The sequence below is a fragment of the Mytilus edulis genome, chromosome 6 (genome assembly GCF_963676685.1).
Source record: "Mytilus edulis chromosome 6, xbMytEdul2.2, whole genome shotgun sequence".
Taxonomy (NCBI): domain Eukaryota; kingdom Metazoa; phylum Mollusca; class Bivalvia; order Mytilida; family Mytilidae; genus Mytilus; species Mytilus edulis.
The window spans coordinates 71,404,097-71,426,646 of NC_092349.1; the positions used below are offsets into that span (position 1 = coordinate 71,404,097).

The 22,550-nt window shown below is 31.1% G+C and overlaps 1 protein-coding gene across 1 annotated transcript; it reads right to left on the minus strand.

Annotated features, from left to right (window-relative positions):
* Nucleotides 1–1,682: 1,682 nt before the first annotated feature.
* LOC139528326 (beta-1,3-galactosyl-O-glycosyl-glycoprotein beta-1,6-N-acetylglucosaminyltransferase 3-like) lies at nt 1,683–5,738 on the minus strand. Its single transcript, XM_071324261.1, has 2 exons — nt 5,656–5,738; nt 1,683–3,598 (listed from the first exon to the last, which is right to left on the minus strand). The coding sequence occupies exon 2, from the start codon at nt 3,346–3,348 to the stop codon at nt 1,816–1,818; it is 1,533 nt and encodes a 510-aa protein (XP_071180362.1). The 5' UTR covers nt 3,349–3,598; nt 5,656–5,738; the 3' UTR covers nt 1,683–1,815.
* Nucleotides 5,739–22,550: the final 16,812 nt, after the last annotated feature.

Sequence of the window (22,550 nt, forward strand, 5' to 3'; positions counted from 1 at the left end):
CTTACTGAAACAGTTTAGAGGGTCAACTTTTTAATGGTTTACATATGAACCCATAAGAAACAAAATTGAAAAATCTCAACTGTTTTCTTCCATTTTTTATGAGTGAAAACGTCAAAAATCATCATTTTCGTCTTTGTTTACATTTTTTCATTGATCACCAGCACCCGTCAGGACCGAATCACCAGCACAGAACGTTCTCTCGCAGGACAACCATACCCACCGTGAGTATGTTGATTATTCTTTAGTTTTTTTGTGCTCTTTTCAGACTTTCCTTTTCATCGTTTGTCGGTTTTTCCCATGACGGTACCAGTTTCTCTTCGACATATGAGTTTTGAATATCACTTGATATCTTCGCCCCCTTATTTACCTTCAACATTTTAGTTTCGATTTCATTAGTTATAAATCAATGTAATTATGTATGAAGCACAACTACAAAATTCATATCTGATTAACGTAATATTCAATTCAATAGATGCGATAGATATACTCATTTAGTATTTTTATGTACTTAACATGGTTTTCTTTCATAATATGTCTCATAATGTTTGAATATATGTTATTACTTGTCGTTATTGCTGTATACAATCTGTTTGCATTTTCAATAATTGAAAAGAAAGTTAAATTTCAATTACGGTTCAACAAAGACAGGTAAATTATAAAAAAACAAAGGGACACTGTCCCATGCAAAAAATGACCTCATAGCCAAACATAGTAGGGGCATTGAGGCCTGGTTATGGCCCAAGAAAATAAAATGTTTGATAACTTTTTCAAATTGGCACATAATCTGTAGAAATGCATAGGGTAAACATGGTAAAGAAATATAAATGAAGAACATGAAGATTCTTATGTGATGACGTCACAATTACGTCATAAAATGTACTGTTTTCACAAAAACGATGAAAATTCAGAATTTATGCAGTTTTCTATCTTTATTTCTGTTGTGGAAACATCGTGCGCAGCCAAGAAACAACACAATAATTTAACTGAAGCTTTATTATTACTTTTGACAAAATCTCACCACATATAAAGTTGTTTCTTGGGTGCGCACATACTTTTCCAATCGAAAATATACTTTAAAATTTGATGAAAAACAAGGAAAATCACAAAATTTTACAAAATATGCAAATTTAGGCATGATTTGTTGCCATGGTAACTTGTTCAATGTCCAAAATTATTTTATTTTTCTGAATACCTTCTACCTAAGATACTTTTCAGTAATTTAAAAATATGTATGATAACTTTTAAATTTGCAGTAATTTTTGGGCCAAATAAGGGGCTTATTGCCCCTACTCCTTTAACATTTTATAGCAACGTCATAATCCAAAAAGAATTCCACTAGAATGTGGAATATTCACAAGTGTTGCGCCCAATTCAATATCGCTTCAAAGTTATATTATTGGTATAAAATGTAGAGATTGTGCCATACTTAACGCAGCTGTTATGAAATAATAGGGTTATTGCACGAATATTGGTGTGAACATAATCTCTCGTAGACTAATACATATTGCTATCGAAAGTTTTATTCTGCTCATGGTCGTATTCACTTAGATAAATATAATGCAACAAACATGACCAAACATATATTGCAAAATTAATACGGATTTGGAGAAATTTTTATTTAATTTGAACGCAAACAATGATCAACACAATGTAATTTTCTATTAATAAACTTACAAACTAAATTAATAATATTATTTTATTTACATATTGATATGGATGAATTATTCTCTCAGAATTTAACAGCATTGTTTTGTTTAATTTGGCACAATTTAGCGTTTTATATCTTGAAATAAATGTCTTACAAGAACAAACAATTCACGTTTTACCGTATATCTGATACACATTGATAGAGCTTCCAGCCATATCCAGTCCTGCTTCATTTTGTATATTTCTTTCAAAAAGAGTGTAATTTTTCTGGTTCCTTTGATTTTCTAGCCAGACGGTTTTTTGACGAGATAAAAACTCTGGATCTTTTTGCATATTTGATATCGCTGCATAAAATTTACTGTGAGGAAGATTGTGATAATGGTACCAGTCTTGAAGGTGAACAGCAGGATGATGTGTCTTATTTCTGACCAAAGACTCCAAACAATCTAAGACGACCTTGTCCTGATATTCATCAAACTTGTTGGCAAATAATTGTCTCTGACCAACAAGCCATGGTAAGTCATTTCTACTGAAAACACACACACCTCTCAAAAATTTTCCAGAGCATTTGACCCTATCTCCTTCCCATATTATTGCTCTGGATAAGAACGTTCCGTAGCGATGGCGAACCTCCGACATGTAGCCACCTGGGGCCCACGGTAGTGTATTTACTGTAGCCCATATATTCTCTTCCGGTGAATATGTATCATTGAGCCAGCTAATATAGTCCTGCACAACGTCATCAGAAAGTATGAAATTGACGAACTCTCTGGTAAAAGCACCGTACGCACTACCTTTACTCATTTGCATTTTATATTTGAATGGCTCTTTTTCCTTCAAAGAATCAACTAATTTATGAGCGACTATTTTATGAACCTTTTCGTACCTCCATTTTAAAAATACCGGCAGACTATATGACTCGATATCATTAGCACCGTTCAATGCTTGAAGAATTTTTACCATTTCCAAATTTGACTTTAATGGAAATTCCTGTCCAGTTAAATTAATGTAGTATTTCCATTTTACATTCGATTTAGAAACTATTTTCATACACTGAAAGTCAGTTTGCATATGCGAAGAGCTTGCATATACCACATTAATTGGATTTTGCACAACATGTACATTTGGTATGCATTTACTAATACTCGTCATCAGTTCCATGAGGAGCTTTGGAGCCTTACCATCTATGTAAATACAATACACATTGTGGGAGCGATAAATCGTTCGAAGAAGACGCTCAGCTTGTTCTGGAAGGCGATGAAATTTTATAGCAAAAGCCAGCGGATAGGCTCTTTCCTCTAGCGATACTGGAAAAGTTTCATATCCATGGACTAATTTGAGTAACGAACAGTTTGATACTAAGTTGTATAGTCGACACTTTCCTGTAGCTTTACGACTAATTAAAGGCGTGACTGGTTTATTGCCCATAAAGTATGCAGCGCAACTAGTGCCGATTCCTTTTATGGGGAGACAGCTGTCCGTTAATCGATTTTCATTTCCAGTTCGGACCTCAGTACATGGTGCTGGATTGTCTCTATACAAATTGTCAATTTTTGGCGCTAAAATTACATTTTCAGGTGATGTTGGATTATCCTCAACCAAAAGAACTTGTCTTCCAGTATTTGTCCATAAACCAAGAAAGGTTACGAATGAAACTATTTGTATACAACAAGTGGTAATACACCAATTTCGTAGCGGCATTGCTGATGTGCAGTAGTCCCATCACAAGTTATACGAAAATCTCTCCAAAGTCCATGTCTACCTTTAACATTTAGCTTTTAGTAATGTCACTTCACTACACTCGGATGCGATGTTTTCGCCTTTTTTTCTGAACAGCCAGTTATATACGTCTTCTCATACAGAACATATCCTTCGTTATTTTTCTCAGTCAACTTTCATACTTCTTTATTATTTTGGTCATCCGTGTATTTCATTGATTCTAAGATACAGCCTGTGGAAAAGATAATATCGTAATAAAGCTATTTACATTGGTACAGGCTATAAACCATACAAGTTAATTTTAACAACATAAAACTACCATTAACTTTATTGACTGACGAGGTTCCTTTGACAGTTTTTTTTATCCACTCTCCTCCCTGGGGATATTCCCTAAAATATCATAGTAAACACACGAACATATTTATTTGTGTTTGTAAACAATTTGCATGAATGAATGAAGTAGGTAGGTGTAACCAAGTACAAAAATAAACTCGGAAATTATGAATGAAACTTTCGTTCACGATTTACATCATCGAAACTAATATGTTTCAAGTGTTAGTAATGTTACATCATTTAAGGGCATTGTCTAATAGACAAAAAAAACAATGAGGTCTAATGAAAGTCTTGTGACAGATTGTAAGACTTAGTATGCTTTATTGTATAACCTTCTTCTTTAATGACTTGACAGCGATTTCTATAGCAGTTGGTTAAAATATCTGACCAGTTGAACAATTATATAAGATAGAGCAAATTGCAATTGGGTCAGAATTTTAAATGAACTGCAATACATCAAATCACAGTAAACAAAATAAATTAATGTATTATCAGTATGTCGTTCATATCTCTCAGGCGTTGTTTTAAAAAAAGAATAACGTAAAATGACGACGTCAAAATCCAGGATATATACGTACAACAAATTCATCTCAAAAAGGTTATAAATTACTATGGTTTGTAATAATACTTGATGTGATTGAACACTAAATCAATTCTATAGCCCTCTTGTTCGGCTATTTTGTTATTTAAGGAATGACTGTAATATTTTTTCTGTCTATGAAGAAATAACATAAAACATTTGGTGTACACTGAATAACGCGCGTAGCGGGTTATTTAACAGTGTGCACCACATTTTTTATGTTATTTCGAATAGACAGAAAAAATATTACAGTCATTTCTTATAATTTAATCCTCAATTCCATTTGAAACCGTAGAAAACCATGAAAAAACGTTGATGACGTCACGGTCACATGACTAAATTATGTCTATGGGCTCATAACAAAATAACGTCAGCCAATCAGAAGACGCGTTACATCCAAAATTAAATTATTTCATAGTAAACATATATATAGGAATTTAACACGTATTTCTTCAAATTAAACAAAGAAGAAGATGGACGTATTAAATCTAAAACTTCTAGACTCAGTCAATCCTTTATGAAATGCGCTCAGCTAAGGATAACCAAATATTCTATAAGGAATATTTTAAATTCCCATGGAGAGAGTTATATTGACTTGACAAGGAAAACACCCTTGCGTGATTTTATGCAGACTGAAATTATACCTCTCCCGTTCTTTTATTTAACTTGAAAAATAGATTCAGGATTACCAACATGACCAAATAAGTTGTTAACCATAGAAAAGAAGGAAAGCAAAATAAAAGAACTAAAAAGAAATATTTAACATATTAAAATCGGAATCATCCCATTCGTATTTATGTGCCCAAATAATTCCATGGGGATATATAAACCGGTGAGAATTGCTGGTTAATTATGAATAAAATGTTGAGGACGTTTATTTTCAAAAAACAAAGATATGAAATAATAACTTACCAAATTAAAGTTCAATAAATAATGATAAAAACTACAGAAGATGTAATATGTAATATGATGGTATGTGCAGATTACTTATATAAAAAAATGCCAATGAGACAACTATCCACTGAAGTTCAAATGAAGTGGATGTACGCATGCGCAATTGAAGTCAACCGTACGGCCTTCAACAATGAGAAAAACCCACACCGTACGGTCGGCTAAAAAAGGCTAACTTACGGCCTAACGTAAATTGTAAAAATGTTTGAAATTACGAAAACAACTTGTGTCCAACATACATTTTCCATTATTAATTCGTGAACATTCAAGAAACATTTGCCACTGGACATTAAGAGTCAATTGATAAATATACATGAGTTTTAATTGTTTCAGACTGCGATATGTACCTATAATCTCGCGTTTATTTCGAGAATATTCCATTTTTTTTATTGAATAATTCTAAAGAACCTATTTTTGATACTCACTTTTAATGTTCGTTCTAATCATGGATGTTTTTCTTAAAGATATTTTTCGTTCATGCCTCCATATACCAAGATGCATCATTTCTATCAATCTCATTACATATATTAATAGTTTTTAAGTAGGAACAACGCTGTTGGTTCATTTTAAATAGCATTTTACAAAATAAAAGATGTTTCGGTAACATTTTATATACACCATAATTAATTTAAGTATTTTTTATATACTACTTTTGGTGACATTTACATTCAATTTTATTCTAATGTTAAACCTAGCGGAAATTAACATAAAATGCGATTCAAGGATATAAAACTAAATGTTCAAAGCTTGTATCATTTAAATCTACATGTCCGGTACATTTCATTTCAATACACTAGAAGGTTATAACAAGGACATCGGAAAAAAATGTCTGCCCGGAGATACAATTTGACTGGACATAATTTTGATTTTTATCTGTTAAAACGATCGAATCGGACATTTTTTAGTCTTTCGTTTTCTATTCTGACCATAAATGGGTGGGTTTATAGAAAATGTAATCGGTAAAAATTTGCGGTTTTAGCATGGTTCAATAGTACGTAAAATTGACCTTTAACCTTTAATTAGGGTAATTTTGTGATCTTACAACATATAATAGCCATGATTGTTCATGGGAATTTGAGAAACAAGATTATATCTTAAAATTTCAAATATACATAAACAAGAGTAAATTCAAGAAATCAAATGGCCAATTAAGTGTCCTTGAAGGTTAAAGTTCATTTTAATTGTTACAAAGTTATCTTGATGAATATGATTTTAAGACTAAAATTTCAATTTACTGATATTATATCAATGTTCCCCATCAAGCCCCTGAGACAAGTAGCCCTGATTTATACCAGTACAACAATCTATTAGTAATTGATTTACTATTGCTAGTACTAAATAAATATCATACCTACATGTAGTTTGGGAAAGGCGTACTTATTTATAGCGTACTTTTGACGTACATGTATGTAGAAAACCTATAATATCAAGATTTATTTTTTTATTCTTTAAGTATCATGTACAAATAATCATTGTTGTCGCTGCTTTTCAATTGGATAAAAGAAGTTTTAAGGAACCACGCCATATTCTCTATGTTTGTGCCTGTCCCAAGTCAGCAGCCTGCAGTGGTTGTTGTTTGTTTATTTGTTACATATTTGTTTTTCGTTCAATTTTTGTACATAAATTAGGCCGTTAGTTTTCTTGTTTAAATTGTTTTACATTGTCATTTCGGGGCCTTCTATAGCTGACTGTGCGGTATTGGCTTTGCTTATTATTGAAGACCGTACGATGACCTAAAATTGTTAATTTCTATACAAACGAAGTCAATCATTAGAACTGGTTCGACTCTTGCTTTACGGCACTAGCTGATCTTCTGACAACAGATAAAAAAGAACGTTACCAGTTCCCTCGTTTGAACTGATGACACAAGACTGCAACTTAAAACGATATTATATTATTTTGGATTGGAAAAACTACTGGATATGCAGATAAAAACATTACAAAAACAAATGTCAAGGTCACAAAATTGTTACTTGTATTTATGTGATAATATAATGTTTTTTTAATATTGCATAAATTATGTTTCAATAATTTGTTTAATTATTGAACAATATACATGTATGATACATACATAGCTACCGATGAAGAAATATATTTCAGGGGTTTAAGATAATGTATTTTAGATTTGGTTTTGTTTCGTAAATTGGATGATTTATCTGATGAACAAATACTTGACCGATTTGCAGATTTTTAAAATCCATTAATTTGAAACTGATATAGTAAATATATTATATCTTTAAATCTTCTTTGATATACATGTCATACTGATACACATCATGACCTGAGGGCATCTACTGCTAATTTCTCATTATATAACAAATGTCGAGTAATTGATTTACAGACCTTTACATATAAAATTGACTATAAAGGAAAATAACTCCTTAGGGGGTCAACTGACCATTTCGGTCATGTTGACTTATTTGTAAATCTTACTTTGCTGAACATTATTGCTGTTTACAGTTTATCTTTATCTATAATAATATTCAAGATAATAACCAAAAACAGCAAAATTTCCTTAAAATTACCTATTCACGGGCAGCAACCCAACAACGGGTTGTCAGATTCATCTGAAAATTGAAGGGCAGATAGATATTGATCTGCTAAACAATTTAACCCCATGTCAGATTTGTCTTAAATGCTTTGGTTTTTGAGTTATAAGCCAAAAACTGCATTTTACCCCTATGTTCTATTTTTAGCCCATGGCCATCTTGGTTGGTTGAACGGGTCACGCCACACATTTTTAAAACTAGATACCCCAAAGATGATTGTTGCCAAGTTTGGATTAAATTGTCCGAGTAGTTTCAGAGGAGAAGATTTTTGTAAAAGATAACTAAGATTTACGAAAAATTGTTAAAAATTGACTATAAAGGGCAATAACTCCTAAAGGGGTCAACTGACCATTTCAGTCATGTTGACTTATTTGTAAATCTTATTTTGCTGAACATTATTGCTGTTTACAGTTTATCTCTATCTATAATAATATTCAAAATAATAACCAAAAACAGCAAAATTTCTTTAAAATTACCAATTCAGGGGCAGCAACTCAACAACGGGTTGTCCGATTCATCTGAAAATTTCAGGGCAGATAGATCTTGACCTGATAAACAATTATACCCCGTCAGATTTGCTCTAAATGCTTTGGTTTTTGAGTTATAAGCCAAAAACTGCATTTTACCCCTATGTTCTATTTTTAGCCGTGGTGGCCATCTTGGTTGGTTGACCAGGTCACGCCACACATTTTTTAAACTAGATACCCCAATGATGATTGTGGCCAAGTTTGGTTTAATTGGCCCAGTAATTTCAGAGGAGAAGATTTTTGTAAAAGCTAACGACGACGGACGACGACGACGGACGCCGGACGCCGGACGACGACGACGGACGCCGGACGCCAAGTGATGGGAAAAGCTCACTTGGCCCTTTGGGCCAGGTGAGCTAAAAATGTGTTGATGACGAGATTGCGATCATCTCCATTGATTTCTATTATTGGTACTTACAGATAAAGATGTATTCAGTTAAAATAAAACCGATAAGGTGCCAGCATTAAGTTTTTGTCAGTTTGGTCCAGTACTTAATTGTGTTCATGATTTTAAAATATATCAAACGAATTTATTTCGATAAATGCTTAAGTATATGATGAATAACAGTAAATATTATCAAAATTATCAAAAATTCATACAGATTTTAAAAGGCATACTTTGAAAATTTGGTAACTTTAAGAGAAACTTATTTCATAAAAAAATGAAGAGAAATATAAATAACACACCGTTTTTATTTAAATAAAGATTGATTTTGCTGTCACATCCCTAACGCAATATATAAGCACACGATCTGAGTTGCGTCAGTCCTGAGTTTTATTGGTAACAGATTGATGATAAGTAACACGGAAATATTGGAGGATAATCCTTTGGGAAGGTAACCTCCATCCTTTTTTGTAGGAAGTCATGGGTTTAAGGTAGCACAATACAAAGATTTTTTAACTTCCAATCTCCAACCTTTAAAATGCTGTCACTTTCTTAAAACAGCATATAAATTGATAAAAGAGGTATTTATAGATAGATAAAAGATTAATCTTTTAAATTAATGCAATATGTTTGTTATGCAATCATTATGTAATCAATTATTATGCAATAAATGGCAAAATTTTGGTCAGTTTACTTGAATTAATTAAGCTCTTTCATCTCTATAACTACACAGGAAATTTTAACGAAATCTTAATCAACACAGCAGGAGCTACAAAAGGGTGTTTCAAATTTCGCTATCGTATTCGTTCTCTCATAAATCTGTAATTAGTGTGAACATCCTTATCACATAAAAGTAGACAATGTTTGATTAAGTGTAAAATTTGATCTATACATTCTATCCAAAATCTGAGACACCCTTTTGTAGATGATGGCTCTAGAAACAACATGTAACAAAACCAACCCTCTCGGGGTATCCATGAAGAAGCTAATTTCAATTGAAAGTGAAAAATTCTTGTAAAATTTAGTAGACACAGTTAACATTATAATTGATTACATAATTGTTGTATAATACTAACATTGCATTAATTTGAAAAGGTAATCTGTTAGCTATCCATAAATACCACTTTTATAAATTTTCAAGCATTATAAAGAAAGTTGTCATTGTATAAATAAAGACAACAGTAACATACCACTGTTCAAAAGTCATAAATCGATTGAGAGAAAACAAACCCGGGATACAAACTAAAACCGAGGGAAAAACATCAACTATAAGAGGAAAACAACGAAACAACAGAAACACTGAAGAGCAACAAAAACAAATGACAATGTAACATACGTGGAAACGAACTATTAGATAACAACTGCCATATTCCTGACTTGGTACAGGACATTTTAAGAAAAAATGGTGGGTTGAAACTGGTTTGTGGCTAAGCAAACCTCGCGCTTTATGGCAATGTTAAATTTAGTAAAACCTGTATAAACCGGACGGCTACGGGACTATCAGTTATGATTGAGTTTTTTCATTTAATTTCATCCTGGTTTTAAATTTTAATTAGAAATAGAGGCCATTTTAGTACCTTATCGAACTTACGCCTTTTAAATATACCATGGAGTTATTGTTGACTCCTTTTAAAAATATTATTGGTTTGCAACTAGATCTGTGATCTCTTACATGAACGTGGTTATTTGACTTCTACAAGTATTCCACGGCTTAGATTATATAGGTTTCGATTTTAGCACTGAATTGAAAATCATAAAGGTGTTCTGTTTGTAAGGGACCGTTCAATATTTACCAGATAGATGGGCCGGTGCATTCTTAATATTGTTTCATTAAAAAAGCTAACGCCCATCCTTTTAAATTCTGTAAAAAAGTCCTTGCCCATCTAAAAAAATCTATAAAAAAAGTCCTTGCCCCTCTAAAACTATAAGACAATCAAAAATGATTTAGGTTCTTTTTCTATTTTAAAGTTTTTAAAATTTTATGTCTTAAAATCAAAGAATAAACTTTGGTGTTAAAACAAAATTTAAAATGTGCTAGTTTATTCCATATATAAAAATTATGTATACATTTAGTTCAAATATGAATATTCCTTTATCTGTTCTACTTTTGGAAAAAGAAATTATGGTCCTTTTAAGCAAATATAGGCAGGCATGTTTTTGAATTTGATGCAGCCTTTTTCGCCTATTAATTAATTCCCTAAATTTGACAACTAAACACCAAACTATAAAAAAAAACTAGCATTCTATAAGATTGATATATAAATGAGAAAGCTGTACAGTTATATGAAAATCTAAGTTGATTTGAAAAAGTTAAAATTTTTTTTAAAGGTGACCAGTCACCATCCAAATTTGGTGATAACTTAAAATTGCAGTTTTTTTTAAAGCTATTAACTAAATCCATAAAAATGACAGCAAAAAATCAAAGTACTAAACAGCCTGGCATTCAGTAAGATCAATATAAAAATGATTTAGCAGTAGCGTTTTATGAAAATGCAAGTTGATTTGAAAAAGTTATGAACAAATTTAAAGATGACTATCTTGAAATAACCTAAAACAGAAAGTTTAGCTTTTTCTTAAACCTTTTTATTAAATCCATAAGAATGACAGCAGCACACCAAACTACCAAACAACTTGACATTCTTTTAGATCAATATATAAATGAAATAGCTGTAAAGTTTTATGGAAATCCATGTTGATTTTAAAAAGTTATAAAAAAAATTAAAGATGACTATCTGGATTTAGCATAAACTGAAAATTTGAGCTTTTTCTTAAACCTTGTTATTAAATCTGTAAGAATGACAGACATACACCAAACTACCAATCAACGTGGCATTCTGTAAGTTCAATATATAAATGAAAAGGCTGTACAGTTTTATGAAAATCAAGGTTGATTTATAAAAGTTAAAAAAACCATTAAAGATGACTATCTAGATTCAGCCTAAACATAAAATTCTAGATTCTTTTACCTATTTATAAAATCCATAAAAATGACAGCAATACACCAAAGTACCAAACAAACTGGCTTTCTGTAAGATCAATATATAATTGAGATAGCTCTTGAGTTTTATGAAAATCCAAGTTGATTTGAAAAAGTTATAAAAAAAATTAAAGTTGACTATCTGAATTTAGCCTAAAATGAAAATTTGAGCTTTTTTTCTTACCTATTAATAAAATCCATAAATTTAACAGCAATACACCTAACTACCAAACAAGATGGTTTCCTATAAGATCAATATATTAATGAATAAGCTGTATAGGTTTTTGAAAATCCAAGTTGATTTGAAAAATTTACAAAAAAATTAAAGTTGACTATCTGAATTTATCCCTAACTAAAAATTTGAGCTTTTTTTCTTACCTATTAATTAAATACATAAATTTAACAGCAATACACCAAACTATTAAACAACTTGGTATTCCATAAGGTCAAAATAATTTATAAGATAGTCCGAACAGAAAATTTTAGCTTTTTTAACCCTTAATTAAATCCTTAAAGTTGACAGAAATGAACCAAGCTACCAGTTTTTGAGTGCCCGCAAAAGAAATTTCTTACACACCGATAAAATGGATAAAAAATTTTCCTATAAAATATGTTCTGGCCCATCCACTAAATATTTAAAAAAAAGTTCTCGCCCATCCAAATATTTCCACAAAAAAAGTGCTTACCCCGCCCCATTTTGCACCGGCCCATCCATCTGATAAATATTGAACGGTCCCTAACATCCTATCGAAATTTAAATCCTTTTTATGACGAAAAGAAAAGCATATACACAATTGTTATGTTTCTTTTTTGCTAACACGTGTTTGGGCTGATATACATAAATCTACTTAAGTAAAAGGTGATTTTTATGCATATCAACCCTGTTTTTGAAAGTGACAATTTGTGTACTTGGTTAACTGCAAACAACCTATTTCTGTACAATAATCAGATAAAATAATATAGATAGTCTTGAAAGTAGAAAAAGCTAATTGCTATCTTACAAATTGTGTTTAATTTGTGACTATTTGCCTTTCATAGTAAATATGACTTTTATGTAGTCCGTTAGAAGTGATAGTAGTTACCTTATGGATACCATTGACCGATTTATCAAACATCTTGTTTTATGAAACGATGAACGTTCAAACGGCATCCTTTGTCTTTGATCAAAGACACGATATAAACTTATATAAGGCAGTCTTTTTATAGTTGTTGTCATCTTAGTTGACCCGGTACATGAAATATTTTTTTGTCGTTGTAACGTAGTTATGTCTTCCATAATAATGTATGGTCGGAATACAAAGAAACTATAACACAGTGTGTAAATCATTTAGAAGAAAAGAGATGTGTTTAAGACATAAATGGCTGCGTCAAAATGGTTGTTATTTATAGTTTGCTGGAGTTCGATATTTTTAAGGAAGCATTTTGCTTTTCGTTTTAAGAAACCTTCTCTTCTACAAAGTAGGAGAGCTATGAACAAACTAGAGGCTCCGATGAGACATAAGACACATATATCTTCAAATGTTTGAACGTAACGGTGAATGCATATATACTGACTTGATAAAAGGTTAAAACGGTACTGGGAGTTAAATTACGAAGAATGGGTACGATCAATTGAGAATGTCTTATAGTTAGGTTTTTTTTGCTTGTGAGAGAGCTGTCTACTTATTCTATTATCATGATTAATGATCTATTTCTTATACTTTTGGTCTTTTGTGGATATTTGTCTCATTGGCAATCATACCACATCTTCTTTTTTATATTTTCTGCAGGGTTTGTTACTCGTGCTGTGTGGATTCAGTAGAATGTGTCCCCGTGCCTGTAGTGTATGCCCTTATATTTTTAAAGTTAGGGATTTTTTTTGCTTGTGATAGAGCTGTCTACTTATTCTATTATCATGATTAATGATCTATTTCTTATACTTTTGGTCTTTTGTGGATAGTTGGCAATCATACCACATCTTCTTTTTTTTATATTATCAAATTTACTTTTGTATCACTCTCTGCAAAAAATGCAAAATCTCCAAAATACACAAAATGTCATTCATTGATTACATAGAAACTACAGTTTTAGCTTTTTCAGACAAAACTGACATTATATGAATTTGGCTTTGTTCTGGTTTTTTATATCGTTTCTCTACTTTCTACGTATTTATACACGGTATTTGATGGTTTGTGAGTTCCTGACGAAGGTTGATCCAGACAAATGCTTTATTTGCAGAAAATATATCAGGTGTTGTTTGATTTATACTTAATTTAATAGCATTTAATAAAATGTACAATCGCCGCTAAATTTTTTGAATATTTACTATGAAAGACTTCCCTTTTATTTGTTCACTACAGTATAGTTAGATACGGTATCAAGATATGCAATTGAAATGAAGATGTACAGAATTTAAGTGCCTTTTTGACACGTAGGTAAAACAATAAAATTTAATATCACACTTTTGATCAAAATAGCATTAATTTTAACAACTTCGGGATATTAAAATTGAATTAAAATAAGAATATTATCTCCTTTTATATGCCAACAGGGTTATCATAACAAATATGTCAGTTATGATTTGCATAGTGTAGGAATAGGCAAGTAAATTAAACTGTCACATTAGATAAGTACGTTACGAACTTTAAATTTTTTGCTAAAAATCAAGAATTCGCTGTTGGAATTTAAACAACAACAACTTTTCTCGAATAAAGTGTTCCTATTTTTTGTTATTAGACAAACTGTAAAAAGTAAAATAACTAAAACACTGAGCTCCGAGGAAAATTTAAAACAGAAAACCGTAATCAAATGGCAAAATCAAAAACTCAAATACAAATGTCATATTCCTGACTTTGTACAGACATTTTCTTACGTAGACAATGGTGGATTAAAAAATTGACAACACACGAATCTTGTACGCCGCAAAACGTAGATATTCAAATAGGAATTGCTGGAAAAATCATAATACCAATCAAATAGAAAATGCTTTGAGATTACATGATTTTATGGAAAGATTTAAAAGGAAATTCTTAAACAAAAACCATGCATGTATTTACATTCTGAAGATTTCTTCCGTGCAGATACCCCCCCCCCCTTTACGCCCCTCTTTACATTTTGAAGATTTCTTCCCAGGAGAATATCAAATATCTCAGTTTAGGGAGCTACCATTTTTTGAGTTTTGAGTAAAAAAAAAGGCAGGATGAGACAGTTGCAAAAAAAAAGTCAGGATGACAATTTAGGTAAAAAAAATGTCAGGATAAACTAAAAAAAACCCCCAAAAAACCCCGAATAGAGTGAAAAATAAAAAGGCAGGACAGAGATTACAACTAAAAAAAAAAAATGCAGGACCGAATTTTTCATCCTAGCCCCCCATAAAAATCAAATGGTAACTCCCTTAGGTCTTCATTGTATTTCTGACTCGTATATTCAAACAAAAGTTCACATAAAAGCTTATAAAAATTCATTAAAAGTATAGACCGACATAGAACCCCATACTTGGACGAGACTATTATAATCCTGGTACTTTTGATAACTACTATAACAATTAAACAGATAAATTAGTCAAGTGGTAGTAATATAAACACATTGATAAATATACCCGTTTCGATGTCGCGGCCAATACAACGATCTGACCTCAAATATATATCAATGCCAGTACAGAAGCAGCAAATTCATAACACCTTATTCAAAGACTTAAAGAAACTAAGAACCATAACTTTTGAAGGATTTAAACAAAAACCCGAAGATATGATATGAGTGCCAATGCGACAACTCCCCATCCATGTCACAATTTGTAAAAGAAAAACCGTTATATATAAATAGGTCAAAGTACGATCTTGGTTCACACATACCAGTAAGATATAAAGGGCCCCAAAATATGATTTGTTTGACTTAAATATATATCAATAAGCTTGATTTGAATACGTAGATTTTCTTTTATTTCAAATACTTGAATAAATTTCCTAATATTGAGATATCCCAAATTTAAAACACAACAATTTTGTAATTGCATGTTAATATCATAATAAATCATACGAAAAAAAAAAATAAGATCATATAATGCTATTGGCATCTACACATATTTAATATGTAATTATTCTGCTAAAGAATAAACTTGTTAATTCTTTAGCTTTAAGGAAATGTTAGTTTATGCTTCGTTACAATTAAGATGTTCACTAATACATCAGATAGAAAAGTGAGCTTCTTTATTTATAGATATAATACATTGTCTTAAAGCAGTCTGAATCACTTTCAATGATTACAATGTACTGTTAAAAATTAATGAGAAATAATTATTTAAGGGACACATGCATGTATAACGTATCGCACAACTAAAGCAAGTGATCATTATTACTCTCTAGATTGAATTGAAAGCTGTAATTGCATTGTGACAGGGCATTGTCTCCAGTAGACCGTTAGTTTAAGGAACACATGCATGTTTAAAATATCGCACAACTAAAGCAAGTGATAATTTTTACTCTCTAGATTGAATGGAAATCTGTTATTGCAATGTGGCAGAACAAGACCGTATGTTTAGGCTTCTTGTGAGGTCAAATATCACTCCCGACTGATTAATTTAGCTGTGTCTTTTATGAATTGACAACATGATATGAATAATTTCTGTGATGAGTTCTTTGCGAAATTGAACTTTTTACGGCAATTCGAAACAACAATAACAAAAACATTATAAAAATAAGTCAATAAAATTGAGAATGGAAATGGGGAATGTGTCAAAGAGACAACAACCCGACCATAGAAAAAACAACAGCAGAAGGTCACTAACAGGTCTTCAATGTAGCGAGACATTCCCGCACCCGGAGGCGTCCTTCAGTTGGCCCCTAAACAAATATATACCAGTTCAGTGATAATGAACGCCATACTAATTTCCGAATTGTACACAAGAAACTAAAATTTAAAAAATACAAGACTAACAAAGGCCAGAGGCTCCTGACTTGGGACAGGCGCAAAAATGCGGCGGGGTTAAACATGTTTATGAGATCTCAACTCTCCCCCTATACCTCTAGCCAATGTAGAAAAGTAAATGCATAACAATACGCACATTTAAAATTAAATTGAAGAGAAGTCCGAGTCTGATGTCAGAAGATGTAACCAAAGAAAATAAACAAAAGGACATTAATACATAAATAACAACAGACTACTAGCAGTTAACTGACATGCCAGCTCCAGACTTCAATTAAACTGATTGAAAGATTATGATTTCATCATATGAATATCAGGCACAATCCTTCCCGTTAGGAGTTTAGTATCATACCATCATAACATATATGAGAAGAACATAACCCCTGTTGTGCCAACAACTGTTTTTCTAATAAATGTGTTTAGTTCCGATGCAAAGACCCTATAAGTGAATCAATATTAACGCCAACATAAGCAATCTTTAGTGACCTGACAACAGTATCGTAACTATATCCCTTCTTTATAAGTCTATTTAAAGGTTTTGTTAGTTTCTGAGGTGAATACTGACATTTTTGTGCTTTATAAAGAATATTTCCATAAAAAATTGGATGTGAAATACCTGAACGTATAAGAAGTCTGCATGTTGAGCCATATTTATGAATGATGTCCTTATACCGATGATAAAATTTAGTAAATGTTTTGACTAGTTTGTGATATCGAAAACCCTGTTGTAATAATTTTCCAGTAATACATAAATTTCTCTCGTTAAAATCTAAAACATTGTTACTTACACGAGCGAATCGTACAAGTTGAGATATATAAACGCCGTAAGATAATGACAATGGAACGTCACCATCTAAAAATGGATAATTAACGATAGGAAATGAAAAATCATCTCTTTTATCATAAATTTTAGTATTAAGCTTTCCGTTAGTGCTATAGATATCAAGATCGAGGAAAGGGCAGTGGTCATTGTTAGTATTAGCTTTATTTAAAGTAAGTTCAACAGGATAAATTTCTTTAGTATACATACTGAAGTCGTCATTATTGAGAGCCAAAATGTCATCCAAATATCTAAAAGTATTATTAAATTTGTTTAAGAGATGTTGTTTCGATGGGTCTTTGCTGATTTTTGTCATAAATTGTAACTCATAGCAATACAAAAACAGGTCCGCAATAATCTTTACTTTTCTTTTCAGGCTACACCACTCATATGCATACTCTATTCCAAGAACAAAATTATAGGAAACAGTAGTTTACAAATACTAAAATAAATGAGAAACCTTGAAAGAATCGCTCGAAATAAAAAAAAAAAAACCCGGAGTAATACAGGACAGGGTTACATCTCCTGGTACACATGCATCACCTATCATTCGAATCTAGACTAAGTCAAAATGTGAAAATGGGAAAATGGACACAATCAATAAAGCTTGAGATCACCCTTTAAGTAATGGTTCAACAATATTTGAAAGAAAACATTGTTCTCCGTTCCTGGCCAAGCTAAGCTTCATCAAGACGACTGTTAAATGAAAAACCATATTTCTTTCTTAGGTAGCACTCCACAGTTAGAAAATAAAATTAAAAATGAGCCACAAAATGTTTTGTCATCTCCTATTCCTGGATTTCTAATACATTAACCTAACTGTTTGTGTTGTACATGTGCATATGTATGTAATCAGTATATTTCATAGATTTGATTTTCAAAAGTTAAAAGAGTGAAAATTAATTCCTTGTATGTGTATCCATGGCAACATTCTGCATTTATTTACCATAAAATATTGCAAAAAGGGGGGGTGGACATGTCACATACCCCCCCAAAATTTTGATCAAACTAGAATTTCAATGCCTTTGAGTGATACCTTTTTAGAAACTGTTTTCATAAATCTTCCTAATGATCAAATAGAAAATGGGTGTCTTTCGCCTCATTTTTTCGTAAAATCCAATCACAAAGTTCGTGCGATAAAAAGTTGGAAAAAAACATTGCAATAATTGCCGGACCAATGTATGGTAGGGACATGCAGATACGGACTGTCATACAGAAAACAGCCTATATTACATACATTACATAATCATGATGTTCATATAAACCCAATACAAAGGCTATTTTAATACTCAGCTATCCAAAAATGAATTTTATTGCACACTAGCTCTCATATTTAAAAAATCCACAGGGGCCAAAATGCGAAACTACACACCTAACTGTGGAGTGCTACCTTAAGCTTTCTATGGTAGTTCAGGGGTATAGAAAAAAAATGATAGAATTTTCTTATACTTTGCCAAAATGAAAATTGTATCATGCTTTCTAAAAAGTATGGGTCACCGCGCTTTTTTTTTACAAGGTACGACTTGTTCAAAATTGCCCAAATTTGCTTATATTGTTCATGAACAAAAAAAAATCTGCATAAAAAGAAATCTATGAGAGAGAATTTTGAAATAAAATATGAGAAGATAGGTTTTATAGTATATTTGGTATATTTTAATACATTTTTGATAATGCAATGAATATTTATGTTCACTTTATATAAATAAACAGTGTCAGCAATAAATTGCATATCTGTCTCCAAATTTGCAGACCGATTATTTACTGTGATTGTACAATCAAGATGGCGGTATGCACCTGAACTACCTTAAAATAATCTTATCGATGAGGTAAAATTCGAAATACAATGTTTTTTTAACGATACCATGATTTTATATAAATTAATGTATATTAGAACGCATGAACCCCTGTGATATTCGTAATTCTTGTTTGGTTTAAATCATTTTCCAATGTAATATTTTTTTACTTATTTTCTTCTCTTTTTTTTTAACATGACCATTTTTGGTGGATTTGTTTTAGCATTTAACGTTAACCAGTCATTTGTATTACTAATTGATTTGCATATTTTCAACAGCAAATATCAAAAAAATTTCTCCATACATCATCACTGAATACTAACAGTCCTTGTTTCAAACAGTTTACGTTGTTTTTCTGTTAAACTGTATTACAGCAACATTTCCGTTTACATTTAAATAATTGTATAATGTTTTGTACATACATTTTCGTAGTTAAATAACATAATGATTTATTTGTATGGTATTCCATTTTTAATGGTAAAATAACTTGTATCACTTATGGATAAAGTTAATGATATGAGACGCAAATTAATGTCCAGCAGCAATAAACAAACGTTTTGTTTACATCACCTCATTTCATTCACCCTTCACAAGTAATATGTCGATACTAATACATTTTTGTACAACAACAACAATAACTGCAAATAAACACTTTTCTTTGTTTTAAATCAAGAAACTGCTTTGATTGTTAAGCAAGCACAATTTGAAACAACACACACTAAGAACAACGTATAATTGTCTTCAAATATTTACAAAACTAAATAATGTGACCTATAAAATTAGACTATTTACCGGATTTTTTATTACATAAGCAACACGACGGGTGCCACATGTGGAGCAGGATCTTCTTACCCTTCCGTAGCACCTGAGATCACCCCTAGATTTTAGTGGGGTTCGTGTTGCTCATTCTTTAGTTTTATGTGTTGTGTTGTGTGTACGTTTGTTTGTTTGTTTGTTTTTTTTCATTTTTAGCCATGGCGTTGTCAGTTTATTTTCGATTTATGAGTTTGACTGTCCCTCTGGTATCTTTTGTCCCTGTTTTACAATGCTTCTAAACTTTTTTTTGTTGCTTTTCAAAACTAATTTCATTTACCGTTTTGTCACTCGTAAGAATGTTGGATAATTGATATTTTACACTCATTAAAAATACAAAATGTAAAACAATTGAAGGAAACTATCGAACTTATTGTGCATAAAAGCAAAATCCACAGGAAAATACCCACACACCACAAATATTACGAACACGAGAAAATCCACGAATGTGAATCATTAAACGACACAAATACAACACGGACACCACATGAATAGGTTGTCCAAAAAGAACTGCTATCAAACTGGGACTTATTTTGCCTTCTGTCTAATCCATCCCAAAGCATCGAATTTCCCATGATCACGTGATCAAGAAAAGTTACTTTCATGAAAATTATTGGTTTTTTTTTGTTATATAAAGTTTGATATGACCCAATTTTCCTTTACAGCAAAGATTAGACGCCACTAAATATAAATTAACTATATCTCTCCCCAGAATTTTTATCGTAATAGATATCACAACTTAGATAAGTTTGATCATGCAGAGTGAATATTATCATAAATAATGGACAATGGATAATTCAATTTTTTGATTAAAAAAAAAAAGAACATAAAAAATATGTATTATCAACAATGTCTCAATCCTCTTCATTTCTCTACTACCCCCCTTCCCCACAAAAAATAACGAAAACGGTGTGTCAATCGAAAATAAATATCTATACATACATTTTTATCCCTGCAAATTATCAAAGTGACATCTATATCTTGTTATGCTTATGTATATACATAAAATTGATTTAATGTACTATCGATCTCGTAATTCATTACATTATTCATGTAAACATACATAATAACACTATCAAGTTCTCTACAAAAATAGTTTTACGATGAACATGGACATATGTTTAATGTAGAAAGTAACTATTTGGGTTTTGCAACACAATCTGTTCATCAAATGCAATCTTGCTTATAATGTACTCTTTTTTTGTACAAGAGGACAGAATAAATAGATATCATAACGAAGAAGTTATATATTATGCATTCCACTGATAAATCACAATAAGGAGTTTGTTCATACTAACAAACCTTTTTTTTTATTCAACTAAGCGTTCAATAATCTGTAGTTTAGTCTTATAAGAGTAATTTATAAAATTAAAAAAAAAATTAAGACTTGTTATTTTCCAATTTTCAGGAATACAAGTGAAGTATTTGACTAAAACCTGTTAGAGCTCAAATGTTGCAGTTTTCTTTTGTGTACGCCACATACTCTTTGGGAGAATATTTTCATGGTATCATAAAATAATGACATAAATTCTACTAAAATTAAGATTTGTTATTTTTTAAATTATTTTCATGCTTTTGACAGCAAAAACAGTTTATTTAAATAAGTCGAGAAATAAGAACTTATTTTGGAATTTATTTCTTCACCAAAATCTTGCAGTTACCATTATCATTACGTGCAGTGACCAAAATCATTATATTTAGGTCTTCGATTTGTTATCTGCATTATATAAAAACATGTGTAAAAAATATAAAAAGAAGAATAATGTTAACGAAAAATCGATAATTTTAGGCAAATAATATTTTTTAAAACTTTTTAGAAAGTCACTATTTATACGATCAAACAACCAATTATGTAAACATACCTTGACCTGTTAAACAATTCACAATATATATTTTCGACTTAATTTGTGGCCAATCGTCCTCTCATATTTTACTTATATAGTGATTTATGTATAGTTATAAATATACGGTCACACCTGAGTGATCTCATAACGAAGGAGACAAAACTGCCGGTAGTCAAATAGAAAATAATTCTTAAAATTCATATAACAAATGGCGAAGGAATATGTCATTACACCTCATTAGGCAGAACAAGTACTTATTCAAAGGCTGGGTTTTGTTTTAGTTATTTATTACCTTCATAGTACGTAAAGGTTACTTTTACAGCAAAAACGTTATTCAGATGTTAGTATTATGAAGTAAATATGACCGAATTTTGTAACATCTGTTATATTTCAATTTATTATTGAAATGAGGATTAGTTTCTTAACAATTAAAACAAATTATTTCAAGATTTCACCCATAACCTTTATAATTAGACACCAACATTTTTATGCAGAGTAACATTTAACCGATACAAAATTCAGAATTGTGCAAATACAACTTTTAATTTTGAATAAACGTTTGACCGTTTTGCAAGTTAATTTACTCTTGTTTGGATATTATTTTCATGACTTTAGAATTTTAATTTTCGAGAAACCTCTGTTGTCTGTTTTTTTTTATCAATATAATGAGATTGTCAATGTTTCTATTGCTTTTCTGTATCAGAAAAAAAGGG